This window comes from Ailuropoda melanoleuca, chromosome 19 (genome assembly GCF_002007445.2).
Source record: "Ailuropoda melanoleuca isolate Jingjing chromosome 19, ASM200744v2, whole genome shotgun sequence".
Taxonomy (NCBI): Eukaryota; Metazoa; Chordata; class Mammalia; order Carnivora; family Ursidae; genus Ailuropoda; species Ailuropoda melanoleuca.
In genome coordinates this window covers 1,637,546-1,659,720 of record NC_048236.1, presented here as the reverse complement: position 1 = coordinate 1,659,720, position 22,175 = coordinate 1,637,546, and the positions used below count along the sequence as shown (strand labels likewise).

The window sequence follows — 22,175 nt, the reverse complement described above, 5'->3', positions numbered from 1 at the left end:
TTTTTTTTTTTTTTTTTTTTTTTTTTTTTTTTTTTTTTTTTTTTTTTTTTTTTTTTTTTTTTTTTTTTTTTTTTTTTTTGAAGGAGGGAGGGAGGGAAGGAGGGAGGGAGGGACGAGGGAGGGAGAGGGAGGGAGGGAGCGAGGGAGGGAGGAAGGGAGGGAGCACTGTCAGTGGTTCTGCACCTAGAGAGCAGTATGAACGAAAAGTGCAGAGAAGACAGCTGGGTGACTGGAAAAGGCTTCTTTCTTTTAGGGGCTTTGCAGGGGCGCTGAAGGATGGGAAGCATTTCTACCTGCTAGGAAAGGAAGTTTAATGAATACCCATGTCAGTAGTGACATGGGGCTCACAATGAGTCTGGCCTAGTCAGGGAGGTGGGGAGGAGGGGTTAGCCCAGCTAGAATGGAGGGTTTCCAACTAGAGAGGCTTAACTGCCAGGCAGGGGTTTGTTCTTTTCTCCTGTGGCAATGGGGAGACTCAGATGATTTGGTTCAGGTCACTAAGCAAATGTCTTAGGAAGATTTTAATGCCGTGGAAATCTGCCCTTAAAAAGAGGCCAAAGGCAAATCAATCACCCAGGTAATTGCTACATTTGTTGATGTGTTAGGGTCAGAATGGGCCTTGGAAATCATCTAGCCCAGTGTTTCTCTACCCTGGTTACTCTTTAGAATCACTTGGGGAGCTTTCGAAAAATGCTGATGCTTAGAGCCCTTTCTCCAGACCATTTAAGTCAGCATTTATGGAGGAGAGGCCCAGGCATCCATATTTTTAAAAAGCTCTCCAGGTGGTTCAATTGCATAGCTAGCGTTCTTCATTTTAGAGAAGAGAAAATCAGGGCTCAGAGAGTTTAAGATACACACTTAGATTACCAAACCAGTCCCTGGCAGAGCGGGACCTACAAGCGAGCTCTGATTCCTAACCCAACCCTTGTGTTTCCCATGACACTGCAGTCCCTCTTAACGTCTAGCTCAGGGTAAGGGTGCGGAAGAGGAGAGAAATGGGCAAGAGTACAGCTCAGCCAGCTAGCAGATGAAGTCTGCCTTTCTGAGCAATGTGGCCATGCTCTGAGCCTCCATCTCCTTGACTGGGAAATGGAAATAGTCACTACTTGTAGCCCCAAGGTAAGGGTTAGCAATAATATGGAGAGCCCTGGGTACTGCACCAGTTGTTAATAATATGATCATTACTTTTATTATTTTGGAAAGAACAGGTGTGAGACAGTCAAAGACAAATCTGTAGGATTTAGTAACTTACTAAAAGTATAGAAGGAGAGAACAAACACCATCTAGATTTTGAAGTCTGGGTGTCTGAAAATCCAGTGGCTCCATAGTAAGGTTGTCAGGGTGAGCTAGAGGGAGGAAGGGAAGGAGGAAGGGGCAGGGAGGAGCTGGAGACCGGCTGTGATCACTCTGGCGACAGCCATGGTGGGTGCTGCTCTCAAGGGATTTACGATCGATTGACTAAATCTTCTAGTGATCTAAGGAGATTTTTTTTTAAAGATTTTATTTATTCAACAGAGAGAGAGACAGCCAGCGAGAGAGGGAACACAAGCAGGGGGAGTGGGAGAAGAAGAAGCAGGCTCATAGCGGAAAAGCCTGATGTGGGGCTCGATCCCATAACGCCAGGATCACACCCTGAGCCGAAGGCAGACGCTTAACCGCTATGCCACCCAGGTGCCCGGATCTAAGGAGATATGGACTTAACATAATTTACTTTTGTTTAATAGGCTAAACTCTTGTAAATCGCCTCCTTTAATCGCCAACTTTTGAATATGAATCTATTTCCAAGAAAGTTTAAATCCTGCAAACTATTCTCTGCATTAAGGGATTTAAGTTCATAGGGCTCTCTGGAGGAAGGGTTGATTCTAGGTCTGAGGCAAGGTAATCGGAAGACACGTGCACAGTATCTCAGGCCACAAAGCGCTCAAAGCAGATGGGGCCACGTCAAAGGTATAGGAGCCAGCTTAAGCAGGCCTCCACTGACGACATTTGGGACACTGTAGGCATTAAAATGAATAATGCAAGCAGTAGACTGCAACATTAACTACAAAATGAAGACATGATCTTTTACAGACCTAAAGTATCTGAGTATCACTGGCTTAGCCTCAAAATGATTTTGGGCAGAGGAAGAGGGAGACTTAGCTGGGGATGTATGGAATAAGCCCAGCCATGAGTTGGTAAGCACTGAAGGTGACACCCCCAAAAAGAGAGAGAGAGGGAAAGTGAGAGGGAGAAGAAGAAAAAGCTCTTCTTAACGGAACAGTCCCAGCCAAACACTCTAGATAGGATCATAGAGTTAGGAAATTATTTTGCAACCGCCAATGTAATATTCAGGTGAGGCTCCCTGATGGAGTCTCAAATCACCGGTGAGACATGGGGAAACAGGACAGTCACATGGTCCCAAAGCACTATCTTAGAGATCATGTCCACTTTACAAAGGGGAAAAGGTACCTCTGAGAACCTGGAGGAGAAACCTGGCAGAAGCCACCTGCACCAAGCGATCACACCCAGAATCACCAATGACAGGCCCAGCCAACACTTTGTGTCTGCCACAACGGTTCAGCTTGCCTCTGCTCACGAAGACACAATCAGACGACTCCACACTGAGGCCACTCTACAGGACAAATGATCTGGGCTGCTCTAGACCAGAGATGTGACAACAGGTGAAAGCAGTGCTCTTTGACTGGATTCTGGAGTGAAACATTGTTGTAAAGGCCATTACTGGGTCAATCAGAAGACATCTGATACAATTTTACTGTATTAATATTAATTTTTTGGGGTGTGATAGTGATATTAGGATGTATTGAAGCAGATCCTTGTTCTTATGAGATGGCTCGTGAAGCACTTAGGGCTAAGGGGTCATGACATTGGTAACTTACTTTCGAGATGGTTCAGAGAAAAAAGTGTGTGTGTGTGTGTGTGTGTGTGTGTGTGTGTGTGTAGAGAGAGAGGGAGAGAGAAAGAGACACACAGTTTAAGCAAATGTTGCAAGACAACAATGGTAAATCTAGGTGAATGGGTTCACTGTACTCTTCCAATTTTTCTGTGGTTTGGGAAGTTTTCACAATACAAAAAATGGGGTGAGGACTTATATTCACTCTGTAAGAAGCTGATTATATTGGTTGCCTGCAGAGAACTGGGTGGCTGGGGGATAGAAGGAGGGAAGTTTTCACTATTATATATACCTTTCTGTACCTTTTGAATTTTGAACCAAATAAATGTATTTTCTATATTGAAACCAAAATTTATATTTAGAAACTTATTTCTCACTAGATTTAACCCCTTTTCCTTGCCTCAGAATCAAAACTTGCTGTGTTAAATTTCCCCAAATAGACAAACATGGAAAGTCCCTGTGATGGTGTTTTTGTTTATTATGGCATTCTATAATTTGTACAGAAATTTTACACAAAAATTATAAAGTAAAATAGAGTCACTATAAGTGTTTCTGGATGCCCCGGGGCTTTAAATGTTAGATAACACCTCAGTATTACTTCTCTAACTCATGCTGCCCCCAAGGCTATATTCTCCTTATTCCAACGCACACGATACCTTAATTGTTCCAGAAAACCTACAGCAGTAACACACTTGACATAATACAAGTGACCCAGTTCCCAATTCCCTCTGGCATTAAAAGTCACAAAAAATTACGCTGGAGCTGCCAGTCGAGGCTTCTTACTACCTTTGGATATTGAAACTTTTGGGAGTCAGATTTTTTTCCTTAATCAAGCCATTACTTATATACAGAAAATAAAAAAGAGAAAAAGATCATGCTGTGGCTGATGATATATAATTAATTATAACAACAAACATAAAGCAGATCAATAGATGCTGATATAAAATGAGCCTCAATTTATGTAGTTAGGTAAAAACATCGGTAGCGCACTGCAGACGTAAGTGGGTCTATGTGATATTTGTACTGTATATGCAGAGGACATCTCTGGAAGAATATGAAGAACTGAGAAACGGTGGCAGCCTCTGGGAGGAAAACGTGGGCACTGGCAGGAAGACTTACTTTTCACCGTAAACTATGCTGGAACTGTTTTAAGTTTTTACCAGCTGCATGTTTTACTTATTTAAAAAAAAATACGTAAACATGTTTTGATAAATGCTCTCCAGGTATCATACCTTCTATGTGGGACAAGTTTTCAAAACTAGAAGAAAATGAGAATAATCTAATTATACTATCCAGAGAACTGCTATTAATGTTATATTGCATTTCTATTAATGTTATTTTGCATTTCTTTCTAATGAAATTTCTGGGTGTTTTTTAAGCAAAAAGGTTTTCTGTTTTCTAATTCAACATACTGTCTCTATCATTTTTCTAAAGTGAAAACAAATTGTTTATTAAATATACATTTTTTTAAAAAAGTAGGCTCCATACCCACCATGGAGCCCAATGCGGGGCTTGAACTCTCAACCACCAAGATCAAGCCTTGAACTGAGACCAAGAGTCAGTCGCTCAACTGACTGAACTACCCAGGCACACCTACACTTATTTTTTTAAGTAAGCTCTATTCTTAAACTCATGACCTGAGATCAAGAGTCCTATGCTCTACTGACTGAGCCAGCCAGGCGCCCCTCTTTATTAAACATTTAAAAGCACATTTTAAATATTTCAAATTTAAATGTACATTTAAAATATTTTGTAAGCCTTTCCCCAAATCTTTAAGTTATTTTTTTTTAAGATTTATTTATTTATTTTAGAGAGAGAGAGCACAAGCAGGAGGGGCAGGGAGAGGGAGAGAGGATCTCAAGCAGACTCTGCACTGAATGCGGAGCCCAACGCGGGGCTCGATCTCACGACCCTGAGATCACGACCTGAGCCAAAACTAAGAGTTGGAGGCTCAACTGACCAAGTTATTTTTTGAAAATATTTTATTTTATTTTATTTATTATTTATTTACTTACTTTCATATACAAAGATTTTGTTTTATTTATTCCATGCCCAGTGTGGAGCCCAACAGGGGGCTTGAATTCACGACCTTGAGATTAAGACCTGAGCTGAGATTGAGTTGGACACTTAACCAACTGAGTCATCCAGGTGACCCAAGATTTTATTTTATTTTTTAAAAGTAATTTCTGTGCCCAACGTGGGGCTTGACCTACAACCCCAAGATCAAGGGTCCCACACTCCACTGACTACGATAGCCAGGCACCCTTTGAAAACATTTTTTTCCCCAAAAAACATTTTAAATAGCGGCATACAATTCATCACAGCTGATGATTCTATTATTAGACATTTGGGCTTTTATTTTTTTAATTTATATTACGTTTTTTTAATTTTTAAAAATATTTAATATATGTATTTGTCAGAGAGGGAGAGCACCAGCAGAGGGAGCGGCAGGCAGAGGGGGAAGCAGATTCCCCGCTGAGCACGGAGCCTGACGTGGGGCTCGATCCCAGGACCCAGTGATCATGACCTGAGCCGAAGGCAGATGCTACACTGACTGAGCCGCCCAGGCGCCCCTAAAAGTGTTTTGGAGACCTGTTCAGGAACCGAAGTGTGGAAGAGTATCCGGCACCCTCTACTGTGAATACGACGGCACGGGAAGCAAGAAACCACACGTGCATCTGCCTATTTGTGTGAAAATGAACAGGATAATTCAACTAGAGACGGATGAGATCAGTGACGACAGAGGCGGCTAAGAACTGGCAGGGAAGGATGGAAGGGTGGGAGAAGGGTAGAGTGAGGTGCTCCAGGTACACTTTCTGCAGAGCCCTGGCTTTCGGAACCATGCTAATGGGTCACACTTTCAAAAGAAATTAAATAGGCAAAATCAATAAGCATAGTGGGGAAAGACGCCTACAATGAAATATGAACAGAAGCAACTAAGCAGAACTACACTTCAAATGAATATAACTACACCAAGGGAGAGGGGAAGTACTAAGACAAGTAACTGTCAAATGCAGTATTTTGAAAGATTTATTTATCTAGGGACGCCTGGGTTGTTCAGCAGGTTAAGTGTCTGCCTTCGGCTCAGGTCATGATCCTGGGGTCCTGGGATCGAGTCCCGCATTGGGCTCCTTGCTCAACGGGGAGTCTGCTTCTCCCTCTGCCTACCGCTCACCCTGCTTGTACTCTCTCTGACAAATAAATAAAATCTTAAAAAAAAAAGAGATTTATTTATTTATTTTAGAGAGAGAGAGAGAGCACACACGTATGGGGCAGGGAGGGGCAGATGGAGAGGGAGAGAGACGCTTAAGCAGACTCCCTGGCTCACCACAGAGCCCGATGTGGGGCTCGATCTCAGGACCCTGAGATCATGACCTGAGGTGAAACCAAGAGTCGGATGCTTAACCGACTGAGCCACCGAGGTGCCCCATGAACACAGTATTTTGATTATATACCTTTAGGCTAAAGACAGAACTGTAAACTGGTGCTGACGTCTCATCAGTAGGTTTGTTTTTCATAGTGGTATGGATTAGCAATTCTGAAACTATTTTCTGTGTATTCTAGGATTGAGCAAATAAGTAAATATATTGTGGAGTTGTTTTCTCACTGTTAGAAAAGAGGAAACATGGAAGATATTTGGAAATGGAAAAGAAGGAGTCTTGAATAATGAACCCAGTGGTCCTGGATTAGAATCCGACGTATCAATATTTTCTTTCTTTCTTTCTTTCTTTCTTTCTTTCTTTCTTTCTTTCTTTCTTTCTTTTCTTTTCTTTTCCTTTCTTTCTTTCTTTTCTTTTTCTTTCTTTCTTTCTTTCTTTCTTTCTTTCTTTCTTTCTTTCTTTCTTTCTTTCTTCCTTCCTTCCTTCCTTCCTTCCTTCCTTCCTTCCTTTCCTTCCTTCCTTTCTTTTCTTCTTTCTTTCTTTTCTCTCTCTCTCCTTCCTTCCTTCCTTCCTTCCTTCCTTCCTTCCTTCCTTCCTTCCATTTATTTACAGGGGGAAGGGGCAGAGGGAGAGGGAGACAGAATCTTTAGCGTGCTCCATGCCCAGCGCAGATCCCAACATGGGGCTCCATCTCACGACCCTGAGATCATGACCTGAGCCAAAACCGAGAGTGGGATACTTAACCATTTGAGCCACCCAGGCACCCCTGAACTCGTTGTTTTTAATATGGATTCATCTGTAAATAGCTACAGATGTTGGGTGTGTATAAAGATATATAGGCCAGTTGCAATGAACATGTAGTGCTCAGATCTTGGTTTTTAAAAACTGTTCTCCACTAGAAGGAATAAGTCTCCTTAAAGAAATGGCTGATTCCAGGGCAGAGGTGGGAAAGTAAAAAATGAACATGGAGGGGCGCCTGGGTGGCATAACGGTTGGGCATCTGCCTTCGGCTCAGGGCGTGATCCCGGCGTTATGGGATCGAGCCCCACATCAGGCTCCTCCGCTATGAGCCTGCTTCCTCCTCTCCCACTCCCCCTGCTTGTGTTCCCTCTCTCGCTGGCTGTCTCTGTCAAATAAATAAATAAAATCTTAAAAAAAAAATGAACATGGAACATCTTGTTTTGCCAGAAATTAAAGAAAGTGCTCAAGGCATGATGGAAACATGTCAGAAGGACCAGTAGCCAATTTGGAGGGGTGCCCAATGGCCATCAAAGGAACGAGCATCAAGATAAGTGACTACAACAATTTATAACTGACTGAATAAAATAAGAATTTATGAGGGGGCACTTGGGTGACACAGTCGGTTAAGTGTCTGCCTTTGGCTCAGGTCATGATCTCAGAGTCCTGGGATCTAGCCCCGTATGGGGGCTTCCTGCTCAGTGGAAGTCTGGTTCTCCCTCTCCCTTTGCCCCTTCCCCCTGCTTGTGCTCTCTCTCTCTCAAATAACTAACCAAATAAATAAAATCTTAAAAAAAAAAAAAAAGAATCTGTGAGTCCATACTGATATAGACAAACACACAAGTAAAAGGGGAACAGGAAAAGTTTCTTAGAGTACAATGCCAACAATTAACGTAGAACAATTGACGGAATTAGACCATCTCCATCTGGTGGCCATCACAGTAATAGCTGATTCCACAATAATGGATTCGGTCAGGATTCATCAATGGAAGCTTAACATAGAGTGTGCAAGTTTGAGGAGCAGCTGGATACCTAAACAGTGTCAACGTATCCCCTAGAAGAAACTTATTAAGAAGCATCAGATACCATCTCAAGCAAGTGTTCAAAGTTTACAGCACCGGTAATGGGACAGGTCCATACTGTGAGGACATACCACTTCTGATGTAACATACACATCAAGTGTATGTATCCATAACACCGAAAATGTATGACCTGAATCTAAGCATGAGGAAACAGCAGAGAAACCTGGATTGAGGGACATTTTACAAAATAACTGGTTTGTACTCTTCGAAAATATTAAGGTCATAAAAGACAAAGAAAGATGGAGAACCTGTTTCAGATTCAAAGACATGACGACAAAATTAGACAGTGATCCTGGAGCATAAACACAAAACAATGTAATTTTTTTCCCTTTTTGCTGTAAGGACTGTTCTTGGGAAAACTGACTAAATTTGGATAAGGTCTGTATATTAGGTGATAATACTGTAATCATGTTAATTTCTTGATTCTTTTTTTTTTTTAAAGATTTTTTATTTTTATTTATTTGATAGAGATAGAGACAGCCAGCGAGAGAGGGAACACAAGCTGGGGGAGTGGGAGAGGGAGAAGCAGGCTCATAGCGGAAGAGCCTGATGTGGGGCTCGATCCCATAACGCCGGGATCACGCCCTGAGCCAAAGGCAGACGCTTAACCGCTGTGCCACCCAGGCGCCCCCTCATTTCTTGATTTTGATAACTGTGTAATTTATGGCTACATGGAAGAATGTCTCCATTTTTAGAAAATACACACTGAAGTCCTGTCTCCATTTTTAGAAAATACATACTGAAGTCCAAAATATTTAGGGGTAAAGAGGCATTCTGCCTGCAATTTACTCTCAAAATTGTGTGTGTGTGTTTGTGTGTGTGTTTGTGTGTGTGTGTGTGTATGAGAGATAGAGAGTGAGTTCAGGGGGAGAGGAAGAGAAGGATAAAACGAATGGTAGTAAAACATTAACATCTGGGGAATCTTGGTGAAGGGTTTATGAAATTCCTTATACTATTCTTGCAACTTTAACTTTCCTAGAAGTCTGGCATTATTTCGTACCACATACACAATACACCTTTGACACTGAAAGTAATACACTGGATATCCTTGATCATAAATAATCTTTGTTTCCTTAGGATATATTGATGTACTTGGCACAGAGAGGTTTTTGAATACTTGTAAATGTGGAGGAGAAGGCAGTGGAAAAGGAGGACAAAGGAAGGTCAACCACAGGCGTGAAGGCCGTGCTCTGGAGCAGCAGGAAGCAGAAGCTAGAGGAGTTCACGGATCGGCGGGCAGGTGGGGGCCGGGCAGTGGGAACCAAAGCTGATGACATTTGAGATGCTTTTCAGAAACATAATCCTTCTGTGGGTTTACCAGTTGCCCATGGTAATTTGGGATCCTTCCCTCTGTATGCATCCCTCTGGTGCAGGCCAGTTACCCACTGACGAGTCACACTGAGTCCCTGGGCCTTTCCCGTTGGCATCTAAGAAGCAGCCGCAAGTTCTTGGCCCAGTCCACAGTTATATGACCTAGTGGCTTACTCCCTGATGTAAGTAAATAATCTACACTAAGCTTTCATTTTAAATGCCCATAATACATTTCATCAAGTATAGGTATCAGTGGGCTCTCATTGAGTATTTGCTATTTGCTGTTAGGGACTCCACTAAGTGCTTTATTTGGATTACCTCATTTAATCGCCCCAATTACCCCATGGAATGGTACTAGTATATGTCTATTTCATTGATGAGGAAAACTAGGTCTAGCGAGGTAAGTTAAGGTAAGACTTGCTCTATGTCATAAAGCTTAGAGTCAAATCCGAGTCTGACTCTAGAGTCCCCACTCCAAAACACAATGCTAGGATAGATAAAGCATTTTAATTAGGAAGAGTAAAGGTAATCAATCATAAGGTGAAAACTGGAAGTTAATAAACTGGGAGCCTAGAATGAAAACGATATTCTGTGAAATACACATTCCATTTGTTCTGCTCCGTAATCCTCCAAACACGCGCGTGATAAAGCAAACATACCTGACAGAAGAACTGCTGCTGGGTTCCTGATCCAGGTGTGTTACTGAAGGTGCTGGTAGATTTGGAAGAAGAAACTGGAAGACGATGAGACACGCTGACCGGTACTGGAGTCCTGTTTGGCTGGGTCAGCTGATCTCCCGTAAAGTTTGATCCTGATGCGCCCGACTGAACCGCAGACCCAAGACTGGGATGGGCAGTGCTGGAGGAGCTGACAACAGGGAACCGACTAGGTCCTGCCATGCTGGTCACCGACGGCATGGGGGTGAAGCCAGGTCTTCCTTGGGAAACGCTGCTCTGCCCGGGTGACAGGTGTAACACGGTTGGCGACGCCTGCTGCAAGGGCATCTGTCCACCGACGATCTGAGGAGAGGCGTGATTGACTATCACTGGGCTTCCAGAGGCGGCAAATGTCTGCCCAGACACTAACTGGACGGCGGCATTCTGGTTGGTCAGCATCTGCCCAGAATACGGTTGGTTGGTCCTGAGCATGTTGGAAGAGTTTCTGTTCAACATGACATGCTCTGAGGCCACTTGGCCAGAGATGAGCTGAGAAGGTTGAGTCTGAAGCAGTTGCCCGTTTATGGTCTGGACGTGGTGTACTGAGTTGGAACTGACGGAAAGGCTTGTGGGTATGAGGAACTGACTTTGGGGTGTGTGAGGCTGGCCCATGGGAGAATGAATAACGATACTACCCCCAGCGCTGCTCACTGCCTGTGAGGTGACTGGTTTTCTTGTGTTCTGTTGGTTTACAATGTTCACAGACATGTGCGGACCAACTACGGAGCCCTGGGGTGAGCTGGCAGAGGCAAAAGAGATCCCTTGTTGAACATGGTGCTGCTGTATTCCCAAATTGTTCACATTGTACGTATTCTGCTGACCCATCTGGATAGGCTTTGGCTGGATATTAATTGGGACTTTATTTGAATTAGGTGCAAGACCCCTCTGAATGATGATGTTATGCACGGGTAAAGATGTCTGAAAGTTTGTGCTGTTAAACGGAACGGTGACAGGCTGTGCCACCGGGCTGGAACCAGAGTTCCCAAACAACGAGTTGCCGTTAGGAGTCTGTCTATGGACCAGGAGCCCTCCACTCACATTTGAGGGGGCTTGCTGCCCGCTGCCCTTCAGTATGATTTGGGATCCATCTAGGTTATTAATAGTCATCATGGAAGGTTGATTACCAAATGACCCAATTAGCTGTATTTGACCAGAGCCGCTAATCTGACTGCTGTTAGACAGATGCTGGCTGGGAACACTGATCCCCACGTGTTGCATAAAGCCATGTTGCACACCCACCGTATTGCTTGCAAACGATGCTCCCACAGGCACGTGAGTCACCCCTATAGGCTGCAACGTCTGACCTGAGTAATTGGAAACATTAGAAGCCTGAGTAAAGGATGCTGATGAAGAAGGATGAAGCTGAGCTTGTGCAAACTGTTGGCTTGAACCTATACTGGCGTCCAAATACGCCTCTTCGGCCAATGTCTGTTCAGTGATATTGGCCTCCTGCAAGGATTTCTGAAGAATGTCGAAAGGTTGGTCCTCACTGAGATCAGGAAGAGGAGAAGACTCAAGTTCATCTTCCAGAAACTGAAGGCTACTTGAGAGTGGCAGTCCATCACTGGGCCCTTCTCCAAGCTGGTTGCTTACAGCTTTGAGGGATGACTTAGGATCAGCATTCTACAACAATAAGCAGTGTGTTACCTGGCATAGCGAACCTTTGAAAGAGATTCTTAAAAACAAACAAACAAAAAATAATAATAAAAAGCACCTCACTTTCGAATAAGATAAAGTCTAACAGTCTGCTTTTCAGGCACGACTCTCCAAACTGCTCTGCTTATTCTGCTATTTCTATTTCCTCAGTAATGTCTAACATTGCTTCTGTTAAGTGTACCCATTCATTGCTCTGGTAAAATATTTTATTGAAAATAGATAAATAACAGGAACATACTGATGACTACCTGGAGTTTAGCTTCATTTTTTGAGATATGGGCACACATTTGATTTTTCAGAACTGCCCCCAGTCCAGGGCTTGAGTGAGACTCAGCCCAGGGTGCGTGTGTATCCAGGAGATGGCCATGTCTGGTCCTCTGTACAATGGGAGTCCAAGTGAGTTTTGGGCGTTCTGGGTATTGTTCTGTTAGCGGTCCAGAAGGTAGCCCAGAGTTAGCCCTCTCTTTCGAGGCTTCTCAGACCCCCACCCCTAGTTCTAACCCCTAACACCCCAGGCAAGACTAGTCCAGACAAAAACAAGCTTCCCACATAAAATGAGTGAATGGTCGTTTGATTTCTTAGAAGGAATCAGCCTATCACGATGCTTTCAAAACAACTTCAGTGTCCTATTCAAAAATAAAAGTCCACCAATAGTTTATTTATCAAGCACCCACTTGTGTGTGAGTTTCTGTCCTTAAAGGAGCCCTTAGGAATGGGCATTCCAACTAGGGACAACACAGGCATATGAAGAGAACTGAACATGATAAATAAGATACACTCCACCGTCCAGCTGGTTTTTTGGGGACAGGTCAAGATTATAAAAGGAAATATATGGAATCAACAGCTATTTAAAATACGGTGGAGATGATATGAATGTACTTCACACTAGTGGACTGTATGCTTAAAATGGTGATGATCTGGTGTATTTCGTAAATGTTTAAACACAATTGAAAATTTAAAAAAAGAAGGAAGAGAAAAAAATCAAAAACAAGTCAGTGAAGAATAAGAGTTCCAACCTGTAAAACTGTAGAGATTCTGAGCTCTTGGCAAATAAGGTGTTGGGGGCCAGATGATGGGAAGAACTTGGTAGAAAAGCCAAGACTAGTTCATTTGACCCTCAATCAACCATCAGCTGAAGTGGGACCAACGTGGCAGGACTTAAAGAGTCATTTGAAAGGGTATGGGGAAAGCAACTGAAAGCAAGGTGGTGTTTTTTTGTTTTTGTTTTTTGTTTTACAGTTCAATATCTAGACAACAACGGGTATCTCCACAGTGGTCATACAGAGTTTAATGTTTTTATAACGTACAAACTAACAGACCATAAGTTTAATCAGCCATGTTTTTCAGAGCTTTAAAAATATTTCTACTAAAAAAATATTTCTACTATACCTGACATGATGTAATAAAAATACCCAATACATACGTACTGAATGAAGCAGTCTGAAAAGTTAGAATTAATACTCACATGGAAGGGGGAGGGTTGGTAAATAAAAATCATTAACGTTGAGGGACAGGCTAAATATCTACTTTATGGGCTTAATGGTACCACATGAAGTTATTATTCAGAATGAATTTCAGAAATGCTCCTGGTTCACAAGCCTTGTAGGAGATCGGTGTTGTGACTTTAAAGCCACCCCTAGCATGTGGAGGTGTCTCGCATGATACGATCCGACCTAACTTACACACACTCAAATACTTGAAAGAACTGTGCACTCCCAAGGACTTTCCGAATACTATTTCGTGTTATAGATGAAGAAAATTAAGGCCCTGCTGATAAGTTAACATTCATTGAGCACTGTCCCAAGTGATTTCCACGGACTAGTCAATTAATGTTAACCAACCTAGGAAGTAGTTCTATTATTCTCCTGGTTTCTGAACCTTACAGAGATGGAGTGAGAGATCCAAGGTTACATGGCTAGTAAGTGGTAGAGGGAAGACTCAAACTTGGGCAGGCTGACTCTGGGTTACCATCTACGATAGAAGAAGGCACTTGGAAAGATGAAAGTAACACAGGCTTAACCATAGGTATCCGCATGTAGTCTGCAAGCAGGACTTCCCTATCCCCCAGAGGTCAGGTTTCTTGTCTAGATGCTCCTAGAGCTTGAGAATATGGAATCAAGAATGGGCAACCTGAGGGAGAATCCTAGCTCTGCAACTCCTGGCTGTAGTTACTAAACTCTCTGTGCTTTAGCTTCCTCAGGTATAAAATGTAGATCATAATAGAACCGACTTCATGGAGTTACCGGCTGGATTAATGTGGTTAATCACGTTAACGTGATTAGATGATTAGTATGATTAGTACGTAACTACAATCAATAATTTATTTAAAGCTTTGTGAAAGGTCTAAAACTTTCTAATGTGACTTTCTTAGGTTATCACATTTTGGAGTCAAATGGCAAAGGAAATCTCATATAGCTTATCTGAATCAATGAAGTAAAAGGAGACAATGTCAGCATCGTTCAGCAGGTCCTCCCTCCGTGTCAATTACAGAAGACAAGGCAGTAACTCTCATCAAGACCCAAAGGCAATGAAAGCCTAGATTCACAAGCCGTCAACGAGACACAAACACTTTATCGCTAAATTCCGGTTCCAATACTCACACTGGAGTTGGCGAAAATTGAATTTGAATTGGCTGCAGAATATCCTGCATTAGTCAAGTCATCATTGCTCTGCGAAGGTACAAATTCGATAAGGTGAGATTACTTTAACTGTAAAGAAGAGACAAAATTTATATCTGTGATGTTCTAAGTATTACTTACAGATTTATTACTAGGTCCATGTAGAAAATAGTTCAATGCTTGTGGGTCTCTGGAAAACAGCAACAAAGAAAGGAAAACAGCAAATAAATACATGACCTATATTTGGGATTCATCTTCACTAGGGTAAGAAGAAAATGACGTATTAGCTTGAATAAAATTCTCTCCCTATTTTTAAACAATTTTATTAATAGGTTTGTTGTTGTTGTTGTTTTATTACCGATTTCTTGATGATGTTCCATTTCCTATTATCACTCACATCTGCCTCCTGGGATTTGTTAGAAGGTAAATTTAATAAATTATGAATCCTATCATATCCAAATATTTTTGTCTCTTTATTTGCTAATCCATATTCTTGTTGATTTTCATTTTAAAAACCCACCTTTTTTTTTTTTAATTAAAAAAAATCTCTACTGCCAACATGGGGCTTGAACTCATGACCCCGAGATCAAGAGTCACATGCTCCACCGACTGAGCCAGCCGGCACCCCAAAAACCTATCCAGTTTTTAATATGCTTATTAAATTATTGATTGTTTTAGTACAGCAAACCTCACACATTTGATTTACCCTGATTTTGGAATGAGCATCTTACCCGATAAGATCAAGGAGACACGAGTCATCATCATCATCCATGACAACTATAAGAAAAGGAATAAAGAAAGTGCTGGTTAGCAAAGCAGATGAAAGCCAGGAGCATCGATACATCAAAATACACTCTTTACTTTCCTAGCAAGTAACTGTGTAATTCATGTACGTTTTTTCTCTAACTGCTTATTTTTAATGGCATTTTTAAAATTTTGTGGTCATTCAGGAGACTAAATACTCACTTTAAATTGTTTTTATTAAATGCAAATCCTTAACTTACAAGTCAAAAAGGAATCTAGATAAATCCAAGAGAGTTGGCAGCAACCCTTCCCACACAGATTCCCCAAAGGGACTGTAAACCAGGAACAGCAACTTCCTCAAAATGTATCATGAAAAAGGGGAGAAGTAATGTTTTTGTTTTAGAAAAAAAAAATCTCATGTATTCAGAGGCCTGTTGCGTTTTATGACTGACTGTTTCCAAACACAGTGAGCAATCTAGATTTCTTGCCATATTCTGGCTCTCTTTACAAAAACAGAAAAGCCAGTTCTCCCTACATTTTGAGACAGAGGAGACACTATAGTCCCAAGGAGGACTGCCCCACGCTTGGCCCGAGGTCCCAGGTTCCTCCCCGGGGCAGCAGCACGGCCAACTGTTTGACTCCAGACAATCTATACCCCATTGCTAGAATCTTTAAAATAGAAAATCTTCAACCCCCAACTGCCCCCAGCGCCGAGCCCCACGCTCCCGCTCTCCCTAGCCACTGACAGCATCGAGCTCCGCCAGCGGCCAGCGCAATTACTGTGCTCTGGCTGAAACAATAACAACTGGACGAGTTCCAAGAGCAGTTCTCCCCCGTTCTCCTCCCTCCCCCGAGATCCGGTAAACTTACACTAGTGATCCGACACCTGGCAACACTGCTTCGCACCCATTTCGAGCCATGCGTGGAATAATTTACATCACGGAATGCCGGGGCCAAGAGTTCTGGAGCAGTTGGAAAGGGCAGTTGTGAACGGCAGTTGGACGGAGGAATGAAATCCTGAAGAGATGCCCAGAAGAGGGACACGCCCGAAGAAGGCAGAAGGGATAATTTCTACTCAATGTTTTTTCTTGGTTAAAACTGTCATCTCTTCTCCAGTTCCCCCAAACTCCCCATCCTATCAGTCACAAGGCCAAACAAGTATAAAACTGGCTCCTGCCATATGGAAAGAAACTTGCTTCCTCCAGGAAGGGTCTGGAAGGGTAAGTATCCCCCCCATGTGAGACCTTCCCCTTGGGCGGGGGTGGGGGGGTGAATTCGTTCAGTTACTGAATGGCCTGGGGTGATCAGAAGCCATATGAGTGGAACTCTGGTGGAGAGGTGAGATGACCAGTGAGATAGGAGGAAGAAGAGGGGGGAAAGCTGATCCAAGGGTAACCTCCAGGCTAAACTGTGAAAGGGGCAGCAGGCCAGGTGAAATCTGCTTTGAGGACTCAGACATGGAGTTACAAAGGAACATGCTAGCCCGACCGTACTTCTGAGGAGTGAAAATGTCACAGGAAGGAAAAGCGAGGAAACTATCATTAAATAGATATACAAAAATCTGTGGGCAGAGCTTCCCTTAAATGCTGATACTTAATATGGCAGAATTGCACCAGCTATAGCCCATTATTATGCCACGAGCCTGTCTCCCATATATCACAATCACACGGAATAAATGAGGCAATTTTGACATATCATTAAGCCTATAAAGTAGATATTATTTCTTTACTTCGACATGACTTTTTAAATGATGTCCCACTAATACCCTTTGTAAATTATTTTTTACAGTGTTTAACAGTTTCTGGAACAAACTATGAAAAATGTAAGTGAAAACTAGCCTGTACCAAAACCACCTTTCACAACTATCTCAGCTTCCTTCACAAGCTCCTAGCAGAGGAGACCCCTAAGGGTAACAAACTGAGAAAGGAAGTCAGCACCAGTCACTCTCCCAAGGTGTCACCGCCACTGGGACTTTCAAGCAGAGAACATTTGCCAATGTTCGAAGTGACAGGCTACTCCTTGAGTAGCGCAAATAAGAGAACTATTTTATAATACTGGATGAAATTAACAGCCATTGTGGACCCTCCCCTATCAAACCGTACGGGCTGCTCAAACAGCGGAAAGACCGCTCCCCAGGGATATCTGTCCCCATCAGTGGCATCTGTCCTACCAGACAGTCCTCTGCCTCTAGCCCCCTTTGGGTGGAACTCCACGAACCTTTATAGTCAGAGGTACCCTGAGAATTCTACTTTTTAAAGGGCCACACTCTTTTCTGACTTTAAACAGTTTCAAATTAAAAGAGATGAATCCTATCCCCGTGTCTCCAGCTCTACGTATGGCCAAACACAGTCAGCCTCCGCCTAATCCAGCAGTTCTTTCCCCCAGGAGGACAAAGTTGTAAATTTACCAAAGGAGGGGTGTAGGAACTGACAATAATTCGGAAGTGGGAAGACCACCTGACGATCAGAAACTAACCACTTCAAAAGTGAAGAGTTCGGTTCTCTTTGGAAAGGTTCTCCCTTTCCTTTCTGAGACTCTTTCCTCCTCAAAGTAACAACCCTGGAATCACTAAGCCGGCCTCTGGCCACAAGTGACATTGATAATGTGGAAAGAGGAGTCCCCCTCTTAGGGAAAACCCCTAGATCAATGGTTAAAAACTACTTGGCTCAACACACGTGAGCAAGACACATTCCCCTCCATAATAGCAGCTTATGACAGTAGGATTTGTCACAGAGAGGAGGAGACTGTAGTTCTTACAGAATCCTGACAGGCATCCCAAGAGGTCAGAAATCACTGCCCCAGACACCTGATTACCACTTCTTCGTCGTCTTCTTTTTTTAAAGTAGGCTCCATGTCCAGGGTGGAGCCCAATATGGACTTGAACTCACATGACCCTGAGATCAAGACTTAAGCAGAGATCAAGAGTTGGACGCTTAACTGATTGAGTCACCCTGGTGCCCTCTGATTACCAATCTTAAAAAAAAAAAAATCAAAGCTACTATTAAAATTGTCTTTATCTGAGTCAACACTTTGAAATAACAGCTTTTAATCAAGAGGACACAGTATAAAAGTGACCCTTTAAAACAGTGGGGGAAAGATGCTAGCTGTATGGAGAAAAGATGGTGGATCCATACTCTATATCTTACACAAAAATAAATTCTAGATGGATCAAACAGTTAAATGGGGGTAGAGAGGGGAGGAGAACCTTAAAATACTAACATAACACACGGGATAAATTTTTTAAAGAAGGTACAGGGGCACCTCGGTGGCTCAGTCAGTCAAGCATCTGCCTTGGCCTCAGATCATGATCCCAGGGTCCTGGGATGGAGCCCTGCATCGGGCTCCCTGGGGAGCCTGCTTCTCCCTCTCTCTCTGTCCCTCCTTCCCGCTTGTGCTCTCTCTCTAATAAATATTCTTAAAAAAATTATAATCTAAAGAAAGGAAAAAGGTACAGAACAGTGTGTACATTACAGTATGTTCAATCTTTCCTCTACCTTCTTGAACTTAAGAAAAATAGTGATAAATATTTAATGTCCTTCTCCGCTAATTCTATCATTTTTATCATGTCTGGGTCTGTTTCTATTGATTGATTTTTTAAAAGATTTTATTTATTTATTAGAGAGAGAGACAGCCAGCGAGAGAGGGAACACAGGCAGGGGGAGTGGGAGAGGAAGAAGCAGGCTCCCCAGTGGAGGAGCCTGACGTGGGGCTCGATCCCAGAACTCCAGGATCACGCCCTGAGCCGAAGGCAGGCGTTTAAGATTGAGCCACCCAGGCGCCCCTGATTTTTTTTTTTTTTTTGTCTTCATTACTGGTGGTATTTTCCTGCTGCTTTACATACCTGAGAAATTTTTATTGGATGCCAGACATTGTTAATTTTATGTTACTGAGTACTGGATATTTTTGTATCCCTATAGATATTTTTGAATTTTGTCTAGGACACAATTAACTTACTTACTTTTTTTTTTTTTTTTAATTTATTCGACAGAGATAGAGACAGCCAGCGAGAGAGGGAACACAAGCAGGGGGAGTGGGAGAGGAAGAAGCGGCTCATAGCAGAGGACCCTGATGTGGCTCGATCCCACAACGCCGGGATCACGCCCTGAGCCGAAGGCAGACGCTTAACCGCTGTGCCACCCAGGCGCCCCATTACTTACATTTTTTTGAAGATTTATTTATTTATTTTAGAGAGAGAGGGAATGGGGGGGAGGGGCAGAGGCAGTGGGAGAGAGAGAAAATCCCAAGCAGATTCCGCACCCCAGTGCAGGTTCGATACCACCACAACCCTGAGATCATGACCTGAGCTGAAAGCAAGAGGCGAATGCTTAACCTACTGAGCCACCCAGGCGCCCCTCAATTAAGTTACTTATAAATTATTTGAGCCTCTTGAGGCTTGCTTTTAAGTTTTGTCAATCTCTAGGACTAATTTCGCCCTATCCTGAGGCAATACTCTTCACTTGATGAGTACTTCACTTGATGTCTCATGAATTACAAGGATTCTTGCACTCTCATGGGTAGGAACACAAACCATTTTCTGCCCTGGATAAATATTGTTTGATAAACATATCAAACTTCTCTAAGGGGTACCTGGGTGGCTCAGTTGGTTGGGTGTCTGCCTTCAGCTTGGGTTGTGGTCTCAGGGTCCTGGGGTCGAGCCCCACGTGGGCCTCCCTGCTCACCACTCACCGGACTGTCTGCTTCTTCCTCTCCCTCTGCCCTCCTCCCCGCCCCCAACCCCACTCATGCCCTCTCTCTCTCAAATAAATAGGTAAAGTCTAAAAAAAATTTCTTTAAGATAAATTTCAACACAGTGACAATAACCTTAGGTTTACGGACTATAGAATCATTAACCATACAAAGTAATGTTTCTCAAACTCGGGTCTGAGAAAATAATCTTGGGTGGTGAGTTCCCAAGTTTAAGAAACATTAACAGATTCTAAAGTCATCCAGAAATATACACACTGAAAAACTTCAGGAGTCATAGCAATTGTGCTCCAAGTGTTGTTTCCTCTAATCTTTTTTGGTGGTTCTCTCCCAGGACTTGGGTCTCTCCCCAACACCCCACGTACTAACCAGTCATCAGCTGAGGACTCGGGGTTTTTTTCTCTGGGCAGTGCTCTCATCTCCGGTACTCTGCCACGTGTTTTAGCCACTTTCACCTACCAACCCCATCAGCTCAACCCTGGAAGATGGTCAGACTCCATCTGGCGTCCCATTCCCTATGCTGTGATCTGGCAGCTCTCTCCAGACAGTGTGCTGGGGCAATTATAAATAGGGCTCACCTCATCCATTGCCATTTCTCAGGAGTCCCTGTCCATGCTGCCTGATTTCCCATGTCTCAAAGCCACTGTTTAATACATTTTATCCTATTTTTAACTTTTTTTTCATGCAGGAAGGTAAATCCAGTTCCCATCCCTCCATCTTGGCCCTACGGTCATGTTTAAGATTTGAAAAAAATCACTTTAGGAGGTAACAACAGTTTATATGAGTTAGTTGGCATGAATTATGAGATCAGAGTATACTGAAGTGGGGGGAAGAGGACTGTACAGTTTCATCCTATGCCTCCTTTTGTTTTTTAACCCGAAGAACAGCTTAGGGAAGGAGGAAAGCTTCTTCTTTAATTCCAATCTTTAATAAAGTTGGTCAGTGGATGAAAACAATATTCATGACTCATTTAGTAAACATTTAGCACGTCCTATGTGCCAGGTACTGTGTTAAGGCTGGGAACATCAAATGACCGTGACATAAAATGTAATAATAAATGTAAACACACTTAATATTTTTGTAGGACTGTAAAAGCAACGCTGAAAAGTGAATTATTGTGTTTTAGCAAATGATTTTCCAATGAGTATCATGAGAAAAAGCTATGCCATAAAATAGCTACTTAGCCAGGCAAGTAACTGTCAACTAAGATAAAAAGTATTCTCACCTTACTCCTTTTACTCTATTGTTAGGGGCTACTAAATTTTATAATTGCAAGACGTTGTGAAACCTTCTGGCATGGCTCCTGACTTTACTTTCTTCTGAAAGAGAGACATTCAATAGTTTATTACAATGTAATGTGACAAATGCTAAGAGTTTTTGGCAGGGGTTTCAAGCTTCTTCAAGTGAAGACCCTGGGCTTTTTTTGGGTGAAATAATAGAACATTTTACTAGAAAAAAACCATGATGGTATTTTCACAATTATACCCATTTTGCAATAAGAAGAAGCGGTCAAACATCACATGATGGGCTCTAAGTTTTTCAGTTATTCTTCAACAAAGAACTTCCTGCATTTTGTCACTGGCTATAGCCTTTTTAGCAGCAATGAAGAGAAGGTAGAAAAGACTAAGAAATATTATTAGAAGAAAAACTTAGGAACTGAAAAACTCGTCCATCAGAAAAGATGATCATTACTGTAGGCAATATTTGGCCTTGCTTCAGCTCATGAAATGCAGAATTTGAAGGCCTTAAAGCTGCTTTAACTCCTACTTAGAATAAGGTAGGGCAGAAACAAACCTCACATAATAGCAATCCAGCTAGCTACAAAATGTGCTATGCCATGGGGGGAAGAGTGGCCCACCTCAGGGGGTCAGGGCCAAGTCTGGCAAGGCTTTACAGAGGCGGGGGACATATGGTAGAGAACACTGAATCTGGAAGTCAAAGGACTTGTTTTAGATATCTGACAATAACTACTGTGTGACTACCAACAAGCTCCAATCTCTCAGGGCCCATTTTTCCATCCCTAAATGAAAGTTAACAGCCACAGCTATGATTTGTTAAACTTTGTTCCCTGGAGACCTAGGATTCTCTAAGGTGTCCAGGAGCTTTCTTGAAGGCCTAAATGGTGGTGGTGGAGACACTCTGATACACCCACTACTCCCTTTCATGTGAGTGACTCAATTCTTATTCAACTAGGAGAAAAAAGTTTGAAAACTATTTAACTTATCCAACTCCCAGAATGCAATGGTTTGCTGTGTGTGGTGACAGAACGATCACCAACGGTGGCCAATCTGAAAATGAAAACCCAAGGATCCATAGATCTTGGGTGGCTGTCAGTT

General features: G+C 42.6%; 1 protein-coding gene across 1 annotated transcript in view; it reads right to left on the bottom strand.

The window, feature by feature from the left end:
* The window catches only part of BICRAL (BRD4 interacting chromatin remodeling complex associated protein like), a 39,349-nt gene extending 20,879 nt beyond the window's left edge, over nt 1-18,470 (bottom strand). The window contains exons 1-5 of the mRNA XM_034647997.1: nt 16,006-18,470; nt 15,123-15,168; nt 14,533-14,581; nt 14,374-14,442; nt 10,061-11,740 (exon numbers count right to left, since the gene is read on the bottom strand). Of these exons, the coding sequence (XP_034503888.1) occupies nt 10,061-11,740; nt 14,374-14,442; nt 14,533-14,581; nt 15,123-15,163 (1,839 nt within the window). The 5' untranslated portion in view covers nt 15,164-15,168; nt 16,006-18,470. The remainder of the gene's footprint in view (nt 1-10,060; nt 11,741-14,373; nt 14,443-14,532; nt 14,582-15,122; nt 15,169-16,005) is intronic.
* Between the last annotated feature and the right edge of the window lie 3,705 nt (nt 18,471-22,175).